The sequence below is a fragment of the Polypterus senegalus genome, chromosome 5 (genome assembly GCF_016835505.1).
Source record: "Polypterus senegalus isolate Bchr_013 chromosome 5, ASM1683550v1, whole genome shotgun sequence".
Classification (NCBI taxonomy): Eukaryota; Metazoa; Chordata; class Cladistia; order Polypteriformes; family Polypteridae; genus Polypterus; species Polypterus senegalus.
Window position 1 is genome coordinate 195,973,961 of NC_053158.1, and position 18,080 is coordinate 195,992,040.

General features: G+C 39.9%; 2 protein-coding genes across 2 annotated transcripts in view; one reads left to right on the forward strand and one right to left on the reverse strand.

Moving 5' to 3' along the window:
• Positions 1 to 553, reverse strand: part of LOC120529776 (amyloid beta (A4) precursor protein-binding, family B, member 1 interacting protein) — a 175,019-nt gene extending 174,466 nt beyond the window's left edge. Inside the window, 1 exon segment of the mRNA XM_039753910.1 lies at positions 170 to 553. The gene's annotated coding sequence lies outside the window, so the exon portion shown is untranslated.
• A 10,705-nt stretch (positions 554 to 11,258) lies between these two features.
• The window catches only part of si:ch211-37e10.2, a 35,358-nt gene continuing 28,536 nt past the window's right edge, over positions 11,259 to 18,080 (forward strand). The window contains exons 1-2 of the mRNA XM_039753911.1: positions 11,259 to 11,432; positions 15,003 to 15,668. Of these exons, the coding sequence (XP_039609845.1) occupies positions 15,026 to 15,668 (643 nt within the window). The 5' untranslated portion in view covers positions 11,259 to 11,432; positions 15,003 to 15,025. The remainder of the gene's footprint in view (positions 11,433 to 15,002; positions 15,669 to 18,080) is intronic.

The following is an 18,080-nucleotide window of genomic DNA, read 5'->3' on the forward strand; positions in this document are numbered from 1 at the left end:
CATAAAGATTAAATAGTGATTACATAAAATGAAGTCCAAGTCAATTCCAGATACCCTGTACGAGACGTGAGCTATACACGCTATATATGTGGAGGTACAGCATTCACATGTAATATGCCAACATTTAGAGTACAGTAGTTACAGACGGACGTTTTAGAGGAGCTCTTACCTTGAGATCTCGTCTTGAGTCAAACTTAATAGTCAAATGAAGCACATTGGCTGGGATCTTGCAGCTCCTCTTTCTCTGCTGCTGGCTGTTCTTTAGCCCGTCAGGCTTTTCTTTTTTTTTTTTTTTTTCTTTCAGTTATTCTTACTTCCTGAATTGGCGGAAATTCACCAGGGTAGGTTTTTCAAATTGTGAAATGAAGAGAAAGACTACGTTGACAAACCTGGCCCTAAACATTGAGTCAGCACGCGTCTGATTTCGGTTGGTGGGTATAAGAAGATTAAGGAAAAGCCACGTAAAGTCGGAGGGCTTTCAGACAGAGAATGTGGCAATGTTCAGCTTATCTGTATCAGACCAGCAGGCTCGGAACCTCAGCCGCCCCAGTCAAGATGTAGTGTGGCTCCACCCTGATGCCAGCTGCCTGTATACTTTACAAAAAAATAAAACAAAAGCAGTCGCTGAGCACTAACACTGGGGAGGGCCTCCTTTTGATATCAAAACTGCATCAGTTCTTCACGGAATGGATTCCACAAGATGTTGGAAACACTACTTTGAGATTCTGGTCCATACTGATATGAGTGCACTTTGCAGTTTCTACAGATTTGTCGGCTGCATGTTCATGCCCGCTCTACCACACCCCAGAAGGGCCCTAATGGATTCTGATCCAGTGACTGGGAAGGCCATCAAACTCACTGTCATGTTCGTAGTACCATTTTTGCTTTGTGACATGATGCATTGTCATGCTGGAAGGTATCCATTACTAATGGACCTTTGGAAGATGGGTAAATTATGGCCATGAAGTGATGCACACGGTCAGCAATAATAATCAAATAGACCCTGGCATTTAAGTGATGATTGTTTGGTATTAGTGGGCCCAAAGTGTGCCAAGAAAATGTTCCCCATACCCTTGCACCACCACTACTAGCCTGAACTGTTGACCTAAGGCAGGTTGTTTACCTGGACTCATGCTGTTGATACCAAATTCTGAGTCAAGCTAAAGTTAGAAAATGGGATTTATTAGAAAATGGAATGAACCTTAACAAAACTGATCATGTCATTTCTCAATGTATAGTCGTGGCCAATAGTTTTGAGAATGACCCAAGTGTTGGTGTTCACAAAGATTGCTGCCTCAGTGTTTTTAGATCTTTTTTATCGTATACTGATATAGAATTACAAGCATTTCATAAGTTTCAAACGCTTTTATCGACAATTACATTAAGTTTATGCACAGAGTCAATATTTTCAGTGTCCGCCCTTCTTTCTTTTTCAAGACCTCTGTAATTCTCCCTGGCAGGCTGTCAATCAACTTCTGGGCCAAATCCTGACTGACGGCAGCCCACTCTTGCAGAATCAATGCTTGGAGTTTGTCAGAATTTGGGTTTTTTTCTTTGTCTATCCGCCTCTTGACCACAATGGAATTAAGGTCTGGGGAGTTTCTGGTCATGAACCCCAAATGTCGATGTTTTAGTTCTCACTTATGTCTTATGACCCGGTGCTCCATCATGCTGGAAAAGGCATTTTTGGTCACCAAACTGTTCTTGGATGGTTGGGAGAAGTTGCTCTCGGAGGATGTTTTGGTCCCATTCTTTATTCATGGCTATGTTCTTAGGCAACATTGTGAATCAGCCCACTGCCTTGGCTGACATGAATGGTCTCAGGATGCTTTACTGTTGGCATGACACAGGACTGATGGCAGCGGTCTTCACCTTTTCTTTTTTCCAGATGCGCCAAACAATCGGAAAAGGGAATCATCAGAGACAATGACTTGACCCCAGCAGTACCTTTTGCAGAATATCAGTCTGCCCCTGATGTTTTTCTTGGCTTCTTTGCTGCCCTTCTTCACACCCACCAGGCCATCCTCCAAAAGTCTTTGCCTCACTCACACCTGCCTGCTGCCATTCCTGAACAAGCTCTTCCTTGGTGGTGCCCACAGCTGAATCCACTTTAGGAGACAATTCTGGCACTTGCTGGCCTTTCTTGGGTGCCCTGAAGCCTTGTTCACCTCTCTGTTGTAACTCAATCAGCATGACAGAGTGATCTCCAGCCTTGTCCTCGTCGACACTCTCACCCGTGTTAACTCGAGGATCACTGAGATGACATCAGCAGGTCCTTTTGTGGCAGGGCTGACATGCAGTGAAAATGATTTTTTTTGGGATTAAGTTCATTTTCTTGGGAAAGAGGGACTTTGGAATGAAATGCAATTCATCTGATCAATCTTCAGAACATTCTGGAATAGATGCAAATTGCCATTATAAAAACCGAGGCAGCAAACTTTGTGAAGATTAATATTTGTGTCATTCTCAAAACTTTTGACCACCCTTCCCAGTGCACTTTTGCCCCCTGCCTGGAAGTGCCTGGATTCCAGCAGAATAAAAGGCTTTGTCTCGTCCTCTCAACCACGCACGCACCCGACTTCTTGTCGAACACAACATGTCGAGGGGTACACCAGTCGCTAGTGCAAGTTACTGTGACTTGCTGGAGACCAATGTAAAGCCTGCTATTCGATTCAAGCGGTGGGGACGGCTGTCTCAAGGAGTCCTTCTGCTGCAAGACAATGCCCCCGCCTGCCTACACACTGCTAAGAACACCAAGGCTTGTCTGGAGAAACTGAAGTTTGAGGTATTGCCACATCCTCCACTAAAAAAAAACCACATCTGGGTGGTGGTCGATTCAAGACAGATGACGACGTGAAGAAAGCGGTGCATGAGTGGCGGCGTGGACAAGACAAAACGTTTTCTTCTGCTGGACTCCAGGCACTTTCAGGCAGGTGACACAAGTGCATCGAGACGGGTGGAGATGACATTGAGAAATGACATGATCAGTTTTGTTAAGGTGCATTTCATTTCCTGATAAATCCCATTTTCTAACTTTAGCTTGACTCCCCCTCGTATGTGCCTCACAGAAATTGAGATTCATCACACCAGGCATTATTTTTCCAGTCTTCACCTGTCGAGTTTTGGTGAGCCAGTGCCCACTGCAGCCTCTGCTCTCTGTTTTTGGCTGACAGGAGTGGAACCCAACAGGATCTTCTGTTTGTGAAACCCATCCACCTTAAAGTTCAACATCTTCTGCATTCTGAGATGTTTCTCTGCTCCCCACAGTTTTGTTATCTGAGTTACCAGTCTGCTTGAACCAGTATGACCACTATCTTCAACAAAGTACATCCATCCACAGAACTGCCATTTACTGGATGTTTTTCTTTCCATTCTGAAGTCAGCTCTAGAGGCTGTTGTGTGTGAACATCCAAGGAGATCAGCAGTTTCAGAAATACTCAAGCCAGCCTGTCTGGCACTAACAGTTGAAATCTCTGACACCACATTTTTTTCCCCGTTGTAGTGCACCTTCATGCTGTGAGTCTCCAGCTCTCCAGCTCCATTTCCCAGAGTTGTTCAATTTGATTTCTGATCCAGTGACTGGGAAGTCCAGCAAACTCATTGACGTGTTCATGATACCAGTTTGAGAAGATTTTTGCTTTGTGACATGGCACATTATCGTGGTGGAAGTAGCCATTAGAATATGGGCCATGAAGAGATGCACATGGTCAGCAGCAATACTCAAACAGGCCGTGACATTCAAGGGATGACTGATTGGTATGAATGAGACCAAAGTGTGACAAGTAAACATCCCCCCCCCACCACCACCACCAGCAGCTTGGGCTGTTGACACAAGGCTGTTTGGATGCATGGATTCATGCTCTTGGTGAACAATTCTTATTAGAACATTAGAACAATGCCTCAGACGAGAACATCGAGCCATTCAGCCCAACAAAGCTCGCCAGTCCTATCCACTTTTTCCAGTCTTCAAGAAAACATCAAGTTTTGGTAGAAAACATCAAGTCAAGTTCTGACACCTCACCATCTGTGTGCTGTCTAACAGAAATCGAGATTCATCAGACCAGGACACATTTTTCCAGTCTTCAACTCTCCAGTTTTGGTAAACTAGTGCCCACTGCCACCTCAGCTTCCTGTTCTTGTCTGACAGGAGTGGAACCAAGCGTACTCTTCTACTGTAGTCGCCCATCCTCCTCAAGGTTTGATGTGCTGTGCATTCTGAGATGCTTCTCTGCTCACCGCAGTTGGTTTTCTGAATGTTTGGTCTTGGTAGAGTATTATTTTACTCGACTTTCCCCTTTTGTATTATTAATGTGTAGCCTTTGTCAGAATGCCTCAAATGTCACAAACTTACCACTGTTTATAAGGCATTGTAGTATATACTGTAACTTCTCCCCACCTTCCCTTCTACATCTATAACCTCAGGCAATTAGGTGTAGTAAAAGACAAGCGGGAGTTAAGTTACACTTTAAATAATGTATTATTGATAATATTCATAAATAATAGCAATTAGCAAGGTACAAGTGAATACTGGCAACCATACAACCTGGTAAATGCTGATGTGTAGTTTCAGGCGGCACACAGACTTTATTTTTACTTAAAATGTCTCGAGTTAAGTCCTCATTTTTGGTCAGCTCTCTTCAGATCAGGCCACATGCTTGTCTCAATATGGCTGCCGAGCTGTGCTCTTCATTGTGTTGTTCTTTTCAGTTCATGGTGTGTGAGATGCTCCTTCATGATGATGGTGTGTGAGAGAGAGAGAGAGAGAGGGGTAACCCTACAGCCAATACGGTGTCATGCTACTTAATGGCTTCAAGCAACTTTAGACCAATGGGGCACACAATACCTTTCACACTTGCCCCCAAAACCATTTGTTCAGCTGATGTTTGCCAGCTAGGTAGCCTGGCTTTCCTGTGGGGGTTGACTGAGAGAGTCCTGCAGAGAATCACTTACCACACTGGTTTGAGGCACTTCACCCAACCCTCTCGTAAAATTACAAAGAGACCCAGTCCTAATTTGGGGTTCTTAACCATCAAAACCATTGCTGTTCTTATCAGTAATAGACATTAGTGTTATAAGTTACAAATAAACATACAAAATATTTATCAACTTATATGCAAAATTTCACCCCACAACACTGAATTACTGTAGCCTCTCTGTCAGCTCACTTTGGCTGAAAGGACAACACATGGATGCCCAACTGGCACCATAACACAGACCTGGTGTTATCTTTACAAGGTGTGCTGCCTTCTGGGGGTCCCAGGCGTTAGTAAACCTTCACCCAGTTCACCCTTTCAAAGGTTGAGATACTCTTGAAACACTTTCAACTGCATGTTAAACTTCTCGTTAGAAGGTCCCTGTTAAGACAGTTTGTAAAAAGAGAAGAGATGTGGTTGTTTCCATTTTTTTTCTTTGGTCAGTTCATTTCCTGTAGTTCGTGTGGCTACCACACATCAATTGCACATTTCAGCTTAAAATAACTTTTCTATAGATGGTCTGTTCTTGATAGTCTATTTCAGCATATATGTGGCATCTTCATTTTTTCCTTTTCTGCAATGACAAGTCTTTTCTGACTGGGCCACACACCATGGGGACACATTGACTGTCACAAGCATTGATTTTACTTAGCTATATATTTCCAGTGTTCTTGAGTTAAGGATGTTTGTCATCAGTTTCCAAAGTTGACAGTAGAAATACTTGGTCTATATGGGGGTGTTTAGTTGTTAAAAGGTGTTGTACCTCCGTTGTAGTGGGCATCAAGGACACTCTCATCAGTGACATTGGTGATGTAGCCCTGTAGGAAAAGAGCAGAAACCAGAATGAATCAGCCTTGGCTCCCACCTGACTAAATCATGAACCTGCACTCATAACAAAGGATACATCTACAGGGGATTCAGAAAGTATTCAGACCCCTTCACTGCCTGCACACTTAATTGTGTTGTAGATTCCATTTTAAATGGATACATTTTCTAGTTTCACCCACCAATCTACACCCAATAACCCACAATGACAAAACGTGAACATGTTTTCAGAAAGGTTTGCAAACTTATTACAAATCAAAAACGGAAATGTCTCATTCCCTTTGAGTGGCACTCCTTATTGTGGTCAGGTCCATCTTGTTTGCTTTAATTTTCCTTAAATTGTTTCTAGAGCTTGATCGGACTTCACCTGTGGCCACCAGAATTGATTGGACATTATTTAGAAAGGCACATGTGTACCTGTGTGTAGAAGGTCTCACAATTCACACAGCATGTCAGAACAAAAAGCAAACCACGAAGTCCAAGGAACTCTCTGTAGACCTCCGTGATCAAGTTGTGGTGAGGTATAAATCAAGGCAAAGGTTTAAAACAATTAAGTTTAGTGTGTAATAATAATTGTGAATTGGAAGAAGTTTGGAACCACTAGGACTCTTCCCAGAGTTGGCTGTCCAGTAACTGATAAAAAGATCCTACATCTCCTCCTTATTCAGACAAGTTCCTATCAAATCATTTTTCACTTTATCCATCCACCTCCACTTCCCCTTCCACTGTACTTCTAAACCCATCACTCTTTTGCCCACATATTCAGTGTTTCTCCTCATCATATCTCCATACCACCTCAATCTACTTTCCTGTACTTTCTTAGATTTCTTTCATCCTAACAATGGCAAGCAACTATTAAAACTCCAAATTCAAAATGGTATCACGCAAAAAACTGATTTGAATATAACTGTACATTCAATCAAAAATCACTTTTTACCACAGGATTCTTTGATCTGTAAAATATCTATAATGTAATATGTGTTATTTGTAAGTTAAGGAAAACGTATTAAAAATAGAACAATAAGTCAAATCATACAGTGAATAGAGTGGCACAGAATGCTTAAAAGGGTAATAAGGCAATAAAACACATAGAACAGACCAGGAACTCACCGAGATTCCCACTCAAAATAGGCTTCATCCTAGGCAGCCTGATCCCTAAACTCCACAGGGAGGTTTCAGCCCACACAGGCCCAAAAAAAGAGCAAGTGGATTTTAAAGTTCAAAATACTGGGAAAAGAAACTGTTAAAACCTCTTGATGAAAAGATGAGACCAATGAAGAACCTGCATAAAAAAGGAAAATTAATTTTAAAAAATAAACCTGTATAAAAGAAGGATGTATTTATTAAAAAAGAAGAAGAAGAGCAGCACAATGAAACATTAGGACATAAATAGCAAAAACAAAATAGGCTTAATGGGTAAACCTAAAATGGCAACACAAGGCAAACACGTCCAGTCTGTAAACCCACAGCAATAAAAAAAACATACAATCCAGTAATGCTCACAATATACATTCACTTTAAAGGTCTGACTCAAACTTGGATACAAAGACAGGGGGTGGTCCTCACACTGATTGTTATAGTGGACCCACCACTAATATTCTATTTATGGGGACACTGCACATAACTAAAACACAAACACATTAACACAAAAATAGATAGATAGACAGACAGATAGATATGAAAGGCACTATATAATAGATAGATAGATAGATAGATAGATAGATAGATAGATAGATAGATAGATAGATAGATATGAAAGGCACTATATAATAGATAGATAGATAGATAGATATGAAAGGCACTATATAATAGATAGATAGATAGGTAGATAGATAGATAGATAGATAGATAGATAGATAGATATGAAAGGCAATATATGATAGATAGATAGATAGATAGATAGATAGATAGATAGATAGATAGATAGATAGATAGATAGATAGATAGATAGATATGAAAATCACTATATGATAGATAGATAGATAGATAGATATGAAAGGCACTATATAATAGATAGATAGATAGATATGAAAGGCACTATATAATAGATAGATAGATAGATAGATAGATAGATAGATAGATAGATAGATAGATAGATAGATAGATATGAAAATCACTATATGATAGATAGATAGATAGATAGATAGATAGATAGATAGATAGATAGATAGATAGATAGATTACCAATAACAAAATATACAGAATTATATTTTACAATAAATACAAATAACAAATTAAAGAAAACTTTACTTGAGCTTGGACAAAACCTTAGCTTAACTGTAACATTTATGAAGCAAAGTATGGCCCCCGTGTTACTTGAGGCACACATCGCAGCCCCAGATGAGACAAGCGGGTCTGCATTTCAGTGATGAGAACATCTCCGCTGCAGCTGAATGCTAATTAAACACACAAGGTGTGACTTGAAGGGCCAAGGAAAACATTTGCAGTGCCTGCCATCCCAGGAAGACTCTTTTCCGATTTTGCCGTTGGCCATCTCACTGCATTTGCTATCCATTACACCACTTCAGCGGAGATATAAAGGAGAAAGGAATTCTCGCTTCCTTTGAACAACAGACCACCCTACCTTTAGCTGCACAGAGATCATAATGGTGTCTAATTATTTCATTTAACCTTTTGAAGACTTTTAATTAGGTGGCTGTAAACTCTTAAGAAAAGTTAGCAGGCTGTTAAGTGATTATTAGGTGCTCTGCCAAAGTCTTTTTGGAGGAGGTGGGTCTCCTTTTTTCTTCTTTTTTTATAATTATTAAGCAATTTATACTTATTATCAACATTAAGATGAAGATTTTGCCCCTGCCTTGCTACTATAAATCTTAATTGAATTTTTTAATTGAAGATGTGCTGCTGTCATCACACCACCCAAGCAGTCAGCAAGCATCGACTGCCCTTTGGATGAGCTGGAAATGTGAAAGTTATCATAAAGTGAGTGAAGAGGATCAAAACACGCTGATGGTTACTGACATGTATAACATCTGAGAATGTAAGGGATCCTGAGAACGTAAAGTGCCATATATTAGAAATGTCTCCATACTCAGCTGGTAGCACTGTGATCACCACGCCATTACACCTTATCACAGGAGCAGCTCTTTTGAAGATGGAAAGAATAGGAGCGAGAATAAAAGTGAGGTGAGAAAGTACTCAGAACTGGCCTGTCTCCATAAATGTGGAAAGTTCAATTGCTTTTAAATAAGTTGGGTTAACTTTTGCATTTCATGCTAAGCCATATCAAGTTCTGGTGAGGTGTGAAGACTTCCATAACTTTCCTTTTGCAGTACCTTCAGGATATTACATTTTGGACAGCAGCAGTTAAATAAATCCATCTACTAATATTACTACAAAAAATCCAAGACCATTGACTCCATTTACAGACGTAGACACATTTGTAGGGACCCCTCCACGATAAAGAAGAAGAACCCACAATTGTCTCTGAAATAACTTGAAACTGACAAAAGTAATTGGCACCCATTGTGTTTATTTCAAATTCAACAAAAATCAGACTTTGCTTTAGAGATTTGAATAAACAGAATATTTCAAATAAGAACATATATGAAAATGGCATGAACAAAAATGATGAGACCCTTAACCTCATGTTTTGTTGAACAACCATCAGAGGCCATCACGGTACACAAGCGATTCCCGGAGTAGGAAAGTAAACACGGATCACCCCGTGAATGCTGGTGTTTCATCAACAAAAACTAACTAAGTAGGTCTATGGTGGGGATTGAAGAAGAAACCGATGAGCAAGAAAGGCACCAAAAGTATGTTGTCATGTCACTGTCTTGGCCACAATAAATTATTATATTTCTGCTTGGAAGCTGCAATTCAAAACTTCACAAAGCAATCATTTAGCGTAATGTACGAACATTAGTACGTATCAAGCTAACATCAGTTAGTCCTTTACTGTTCGTTCTAGTAATGCCAATGCTCACTTTCTCAATATTCAGTATTATGGATTGAGGGAGTCATTTAAAGTAAGTTGTTCTAATAAACAAATTAAACTTATAAAGCGTTACTGTTCTTAACTGCTCACAGTGCACGTCACCATTTTGGGTTGATGTCATACTCAAATCTAAAGTTGGACAAACTCAGACTTGAGAGGCCTGGCCCGAGTTTGCCATTAGGAGTCCGAGTCGAAGGTTGGTAATTTTAGTTGAATGCAGCATTACTCCTGATCATGCATCTCACACTCAAACTTACTCTTTGATAGTGTCACCCAAGCCAAACGGACCAATCACATGAAAGCCAAACTGACCAATCACACCAAAGCCAAGCTATAGATAGATGACCAATCAGATTTTTCTGAGGGACTAGACACCAAGACTATTGTCTTTTATCATGTATTTGATAGATATATTGATAGATGTGAAAGGCACTATATGATAGATAGATAGATAGATAGATAGATAGATAGATAGATAGATAGATAGATAGATATGAAAGGCACTATATGATAGATAGCTATATATATATATGAAAGGCACTATATGATAGATAGATAGATAGATAGATAGATAGATAGATAGATAGATAGATAGATAGATAGATAGATAGATAGATAGATAGATAGATAGATAGATAGATAGATAGATAGATAGATAGATAGATATGAAAGGCACTATATGATAGATAGATATATAGATATGAAAGGCAGTATATGATAGATAGATAGATAGATAGATAGATAGATAGATAGATAGATAGATAGATAGATAGATAGATATGAAAATCACTATATGAAGACAGATAGCTTATGGGTGCCCTTGCTTTTGCAGCTGTGGCCCGGGGCTCTGCCATTAGTAGTAAGAGGTGCTCTGTTGATTAATACATTTAAATCTCAATTAGAAAACTATTTTTATAAGCTGGCATTTAGCTCATAGGAAAGAGCTAATTTTTAATTTTTGAAAGATGTTTATGTATTAATAGTTTGTATAGTTTTTCAGTCGTTTATTTTTTGTGTGTGTATTTGTTACCTTGTAGCTTTTGGGAGCTGTGTTTTACTGTAAGGCACTGTGGTCGACTTGCAGTTGTGTTAAATGTGCTGTTTAAATAAAGCTGGCTTGACTTTGAGGAATCACTTCGACACCTTTATGTTTGGAGTGTAGTGCCAATTTAGCGTCGCTAATCACGTAACCCCCGTGTCTTTGGGAGAAAGCCCCATGGACATGGAGAGAACATGCAAACTCCACATGCAGGGAACACCCATGCGCGGTCTCCTTGTTGGGCGTGGGGGCTAAAAATGGAATTGACAACCAAACTAAAAACAAAACAAACCCTTAAATAAAGCGGAAATCTAAAAAAGAAAAAAAAAACATCATGTTTATGGTATAATCCAGCAACTAGTGCTATGAAAGGGTTAAGTTTGGGAGACGCTGGGAAACCTGATTCTAATTGAACGTCTTTGGAATGCCGTGCACAACAATCCCCCCAAAACTTCAGAGGAGGTCAGTCGAGATCGCTGGGAAAAAAAAAACCAACCCGAGAGCGCAGTGCCAAACTGCAAAACATTCAAACGCATGAAGAAGTTCAGATAAGCAGACGCGGGTTCTGCTTCTTCCAGCTTTGTTTTCCATGCATCTGTCCGCGAACTTCTGCCGTCTCTTCTCAGACACTTGAAAGGTAACTTGTGATATTTTTTATTTCAAAAGACATCATCGGTGCTGTTCAGAATAAAATTGCTTGGAGCAGCTGGCGCGTCTGTGCACCGTATGTCTGCCTGAGTATGGAATGCATGCGTTAAATCTTATTAATATTTAACAAAAAAAAAAAAATCCAAAAGGTTTTATTTTTTTCGGGAATAAAAAGCAGCAGACTTTCTAGTGTCCGATTGATTTGACATATTTAGCGTCTTGGACGTTATTTTTCTCTTTTATTATTTTGTTAACTGTTTCTGACATCTTATTGATGCCAAATGCCACCCGCAAGGACACTGGGATTCGGGGGTGACTAGCATGGCGCAGAAAGTGGGCTCGGGACTTCAGCGAACTTGACATTCTCATGTGTGCCCTAAAGTTTCCTTTGACACTCCATTACGTGCACGACTTCATTAACTGTGTGCGAGTCACTGGACTGGCGTCCCGTTCAGAGCTGCTGCGGATGCTGGTGACATTCTGTGAAGCCCATTTAAATGATGCGGCAAATCTAAATATAGATTTTCCATAGAGCCACGTTTATTTAAAACGCTATTTATGTTACAGTATGCGTCAAGTCTCGCTCATGACTTTACAATATTGACAACAATAAATGTTATGACCTTCATCAGTACTGTACACTCTTGAAAATAAAGGAGTCAAAGTGGCTCTTTAGAGTGATGCCATAGAGGAACCATCTTTGGTTCCAAAACGAACCATCCACATGAAGGTTCCAGAAAGGACCGTTATCTGTTTAGATCAGTAACAGGTGGCATGAATAGACATGAATAGATTGTAACATATTTGTGAAATATTGGTGAGTTCCTTTGAGAGGCTGGTCCTGAAATATATGAGTCGTCTTGTGGTGGACCACCTGGACCCACTGAAATTTGCTTATTGAACATAAATTGGAGTGGAAGATGCAATTATCTGTCTGCTCCACAAGATTCATTGTCACCGGGACAAAGCTGGCAACACTGTGAGGATTATGGGTTTTGATTTCTCCAGTGCCTTCAATACCATCCAACCATCCCTGTTAAGGGGTACACTCAGAGATATGCAGGTGGATGACACTATGGTGTCCTGGATAATGGACTATCAGTCAGGCAGACCACCGTGTGTGAGACTCAAGGACTGTGTGAGCAAAACTGAAGCACCACAAGGAACAGACCTGCCTGCTTTTCACTTCACCTCAGGCTATAAATGAAACAGCAGGTCATAACACGGGTAGAAATTCTCAGATGATTCTGCACTTATGGGGTGCATTGATTAGGGGGATAAGAAAGAGGAGAGGAGTCAGGGGGAGAGCTTTGTGAATTGTCTGCAGCTTAACATCAGCAAAGCCAAGGAACTGCTTATTGACTTTCACTGCACCAACGAGCCTCCACTCCCAGTCACTGTTCAGGGAGTGGATGTTGAGGTGATGCTCTCCTTAAAGTACTTGGGGGTCCACATTAGTGGCAGGTTGGACTGGTTGTGTAACAAAGAGGAACTGTAGAAGAAAGGGCAGAGCAGACTCTTCTTTCTTAGTAGACTGTGTTACATTAGTTTGGGTAGAGACATCTTTACATCTTCTACAAGTCTGGGATGGCTGTGATGTAAAGGGCCGCTAAAGGGCAGGCTCACATATTTGGACACACTCTGGACCCCTTGGGTGTAGTAGACAAGGAGAGGATTTAGTCAGACATTTTGCTTTCTTTTTAAAAAATCCTCCTTTTTAGTCATTGTGGTGTTTGTTATTGATTGATTTTTTTATTTATTTAAAGAGCTTCTGCTATCATCTATCTATCTATCTATCTATCTATCTATCTATCTATCTATCTATCTATCTATCTATCTATCTATCTATCTATCTATCTATCGTGCCTTTCATATCTATCTATCTATCTATCTATCTATCTATCTATCTATCTATCTATCTATCTATCTATCTATCTATCTGCCTTTCATATATCTATCTATCTATCTATCTATCTATATCTATCTATCTATCTATCTATCTATCTATCTATCTATCTATCTATCTATCTATCTAAAAGAGACTCTCACTGCATGCAATACCACAGGCTAACTTCAGGGTTGCTTGATCTGATTGTATCCTTCTAGGTTGTCTACAATACATTCAAGATTTCTGTTCTGTCCACATATTGGGAACCCTTTTAAAGCCCAAAGATCCAATGTCATATGCCAAGAACTCTTCCCAGAATTAAATGGTCCTTTATCAAGCGATGATTCTATGAGAACTACACAGCCAAGTAAAATGCAAATTTATTGACGGTTATTTGTAAGAGTGTATGGCCAACTCTAAAATAAGGTAACAGAATGATGGACTGGCCCCCCAAACGCACTCGTCCAGGTGTTGTTCCTGCCTTGTGTCAGATGATTTTGCTGTGCATCCCTTTCCTGGATAAGCAGGTTGTGAAGATGGATGAAAGGATGGTAACATAACATGTTTAAAACAGGGTCTCTGAGACATGAGCCTGTCCTGGCACAGAGTTGAAACTATTTCTGAATTGGCTACAATCCAACACAAATTCTATTTTGATTATTTTTTGCCATATAGTCATTCTTACTCGATTGTTATTTATTTTCCTTGTCTTGCTTTTTCGGCACAATAGTAACCTGTCCACATTTTGTTTAGTGATTTTTTCCTGCAGAGAAATTTTGAATTTTTTTACAGAAACTTTTAGTTATTTAGGATACCACAATTAAACAACAGCTTTTGCTCTTTCCTTTATATTGCACTGTCCCAAATCAGCAATTGAGCTCTTTTCTTTCTTTCTTTCTTTCTTTCTTTCTTTCTTTCTTTCTTTCTTTCTTTCTTTCTTTCTTTCTTATTACCTTAAGTCACACATACAGAAGAGACATTGAGACATTGAGAGACTGTCTTTCACTATTTAATTTTCTGTATTAAACTTCAACCACTTTTAAATATTCTTAACTTACCTATTAATGATTGTGAATTTATTTATGGTTTTACCGGAAATAAGAATAATCAGGATGAACGTCACATTGGAAATTTCCTTGTAGGAGAGTCCAAGTTGACCATTTATCGTAAATCAAGAGAAGAGTAAGTCAAGTCAAACAGGCCATGTGGCATGAAGAGGATATTTCATGGACTTGTGATAGCCCAAGCTTATTTAGAATATAAATTCGACAAAATGACCGCAAATGTGAATTCTTTTGTGAAAAGATGATGTGTTCATGAGGCAACCTGTTAACTGGAGTATAATTGATTTTTCTTATTTAAAATTCGAATTAGGTATTGTTTTCTTTTTGAGGTTGAGTTGTTTTTTGTTTGCTTTCATTACTTTTGATAATGTAAATTGCTTGTTGTTTATTGATTAATACAGTTCAATTCAAAACTCAAAAAAGTTTCTTTCTTCCTTTTGTAATATTGCTGCTTTCTTTCTTTCTTTCTTTTGTAATATTGCTGTTTTTTCTTTTTTCTTTTATATTATTGTTGCTTTCTTTCTTTTGTAACATTGCTGCTTTCTTTCTTTCTTTCTTTCTTTCTTTCTTTCATTGGTATTATCACTCAGTCTCTTGTTGATTCCAGATCCCGCATTGGCGTTGCCCGGCATGCTGCTGCGGCGGCTCTCCCCATGGCTCTGGCTCTGGCTCGTCCCGGTATTTGGACAGCACGGGGTCTCGCCCGAGGGCTGCAGAGGTGCCCACTGCTACAGTTCGACGGAGGCGGACGACTCCCGGCCGTGCCAAGGCACCCACTGCCCGGCGCGCTCAGCCAGACCGGTGCGGCCGCTGAGCTCAGGAGTTCAGGGCAGGAACACGCACTTCTTCCCGAGTCAGCACAATGGACAGCACGGTTTTCATTCCAGAAGCAGCGTTGATCCCAACGCCGTTTTGCACCCACAAGCGGGAATTCTCACCGGCTCAAGTGGTAGCCACACAGCCAAACACCCGGTGGCCGCGTGCAGCGGAGCGGATTGTGGCGCAGCAGTCAGACAGGCCGCCAACGAGACCAGGGACTGTCGGGGCATCGAGTGTAAACTGCCTCTGAAGATCCGGCTGAAGCCCCGGCCACGACCACACCCGTGTTTTGGAGAGGGATGTCCCACTGATGCCCTGCAGCCGCAGCCCACTTTGGTCCACCTGCCGGACAGGGCTGCTCAGTTTCTCGGAGAGATCCCAGACTTTGGGTATCCGCCAGTCGAGCTCGGAGGCGCCTCTGTCGGAGTGCAGCTTACGTGTGACATTAAACCGGGTGAGTCGCGTTTTCTAATTATTTGCTAATGAATTTTTGGTTGAGTTTTCAATGTGTGGAAGGTGTACACTAAAAAAGTGAAATCAAATTAAATAAGGCAGCATCGCGGAATTGTCTCTTTGGTGACGTTTTCTAAAGAGTAACATTTATTTAAAACGCTGTTTATGTTACAAAGTTAGATACAAACATTTAAGGACAGGCGATACAAATAACATTAACAAAGTAAACTGGGGTTGTAATCTTTCAGTCCAACAGAGGGAACGTAGATGGTGCATCCAATAACGGCAGTGCAATAGGAATTGTCCAAATGACATTATTACCAAAGTGGCAGGTGGCACATAATAAAAAAAGTGACAGACACTAAAGTGACATAATATTAAAGTCAAAGATAGTGACTTTGCTTAGGATAACGTGTTTAAAGTGACACATTATGAAAAAAATGGTTATGCAGTAGTGACCAAGTAGTGAGATATCGAATGTCGTGCATAAAGCTAATATATTGTGAGCAGAGAAGGAGCATCAGGCCTAAAATCAACCAACGCCTGCCCTGTTTGGGAAGAGGAAAAGAGTCTAATGGCTCTGGGGACAAAAGAACTTCTGTGTCTGTCCGTACGGCAGATCTGAGATAGCAGCCTACCACTTAACAAACTCCTCTGCTTAATTATGGTGATGTATAGTGGGTGACGTTCATTGCCCATAATAGATAGATAGATAGATAGATAGATAGATAGATAGATAGATAGATAGATAGATAGACAGACAGACAGACAGATATGAAAGGCACTATATGGTAGATATGATACTATATAATAGATGGATAGATAGATAGATAGATAGATAGATAGATAGATAGATAGATAGATAGATAGATAGATAGATAGATAGACAGACAGACAGATAGATAGATAGATAGATAGATCTGACAAGCACTATATAATAGATAGATAGATAGATAGATAGATAGATAGATAGATAGATAGATAGATAGGACAAGCACTATATAATAGATAGATAGATATGAAAGGCACTATATGATAGATATGATACTATATAATAGATAGATAGATAGATAGATAGATAGATAGATAGATAGATAGATAGATAGATAGATAGATAGATAGATACTTTATTAATCCCAAGGGGAAATTCACATAATTCAGCAGAAGCATACTGATAAAAAAAAACTAAATTAAAGAGTAATAAAAATGCAGGTAAAAACAGACAATAACTTTGAATAATGTTAATGTTTACCACCCTGAGTGGAACTGAAGAGTCGCATAGTGTGGGGTCTGCACTACTGATTACATCAACTTCTGTATGGACATTGTAGTTCCAGTAAGAACAATACGCTGCTATGCTAACAACAAGCCATAGATAGCAGCAAATAGGCCTCCATCAATCAGGTGTTTGTGGTGGAGTGACTAGACAGCAGCCTGTTCCCAGTTTGATATGATATAAGTATAATAGCTTGGCCAACACTGCGATGGAGAAAGCATAATTAAGAACTTGTGTTAAATTTGACCAAGCAGCAGCCAAAAAAACAGACAGTCGTGCCATTTATTTGTGCCCACATCAAGCATGTTGATTTGTGGAAGTGTTTTTGTGTTTTGTCCTGTACCCTTGAAACCCTTGCTGTTGGTGATATTATAAAGCAGGCATTAAAGGAATGAGGATGGACATACGTGCCACACAAGTGTCCTAGTTTGGGACTTTGAAGATCTGGTCGCCTTATCACTTACCATCAAAGTGTCAAATTCACCTGATATTCATAACAGTCAGTTGCTGTAATAAAGTTTGCCTTTCGTTCCTGTTATTCCCTAACATTTGTCATAACCGAACAACTTTGCAAAATGTGGCCAGACATGCTCAAGCAAAGAAGGAAATACAAAAGGGTTTGATTTTTATGTATTTATTTACCAGTAATGGTGAACTACACGATAACGTGCAGTGAACCCACTTGACTTGAGCATTCCTACTTTTCATCCTCTTTCTCTGTACATTTATCATTCATTTGCTCAGAGGTTGATGCGCTTGCTGCTTCCTGAGCAGCTCTTCTTTTCTCCAGCCTAGCGGGCCGCTTCTTCTCTTCTTCCGTTGGCATCTTTTCACGTTAAAACTGATTAAGTCAGTGTTTGGGTTGCAATTACTTAGTACGTTTTCTTTAATTTTTCACTTAAGCTAGCACTTAAGTCTTCAATCTGCCTCAATAATGATTTAAGATATGAAGAGGTAGGGAAAGTGACGACGAAGGTGGTAGGGATGAGAATGGTGCCCGTACACATGGCCACCCTGCTGGCCGCTGCCGAGAGTTCATTCTACAATAAAATAAAATCAAAATAAAGAGAGGAATAACCTTGGAGATCAATCATCATCCCAAAAGCAGATAGTAGACGTCACGTAGTATATGAGTAC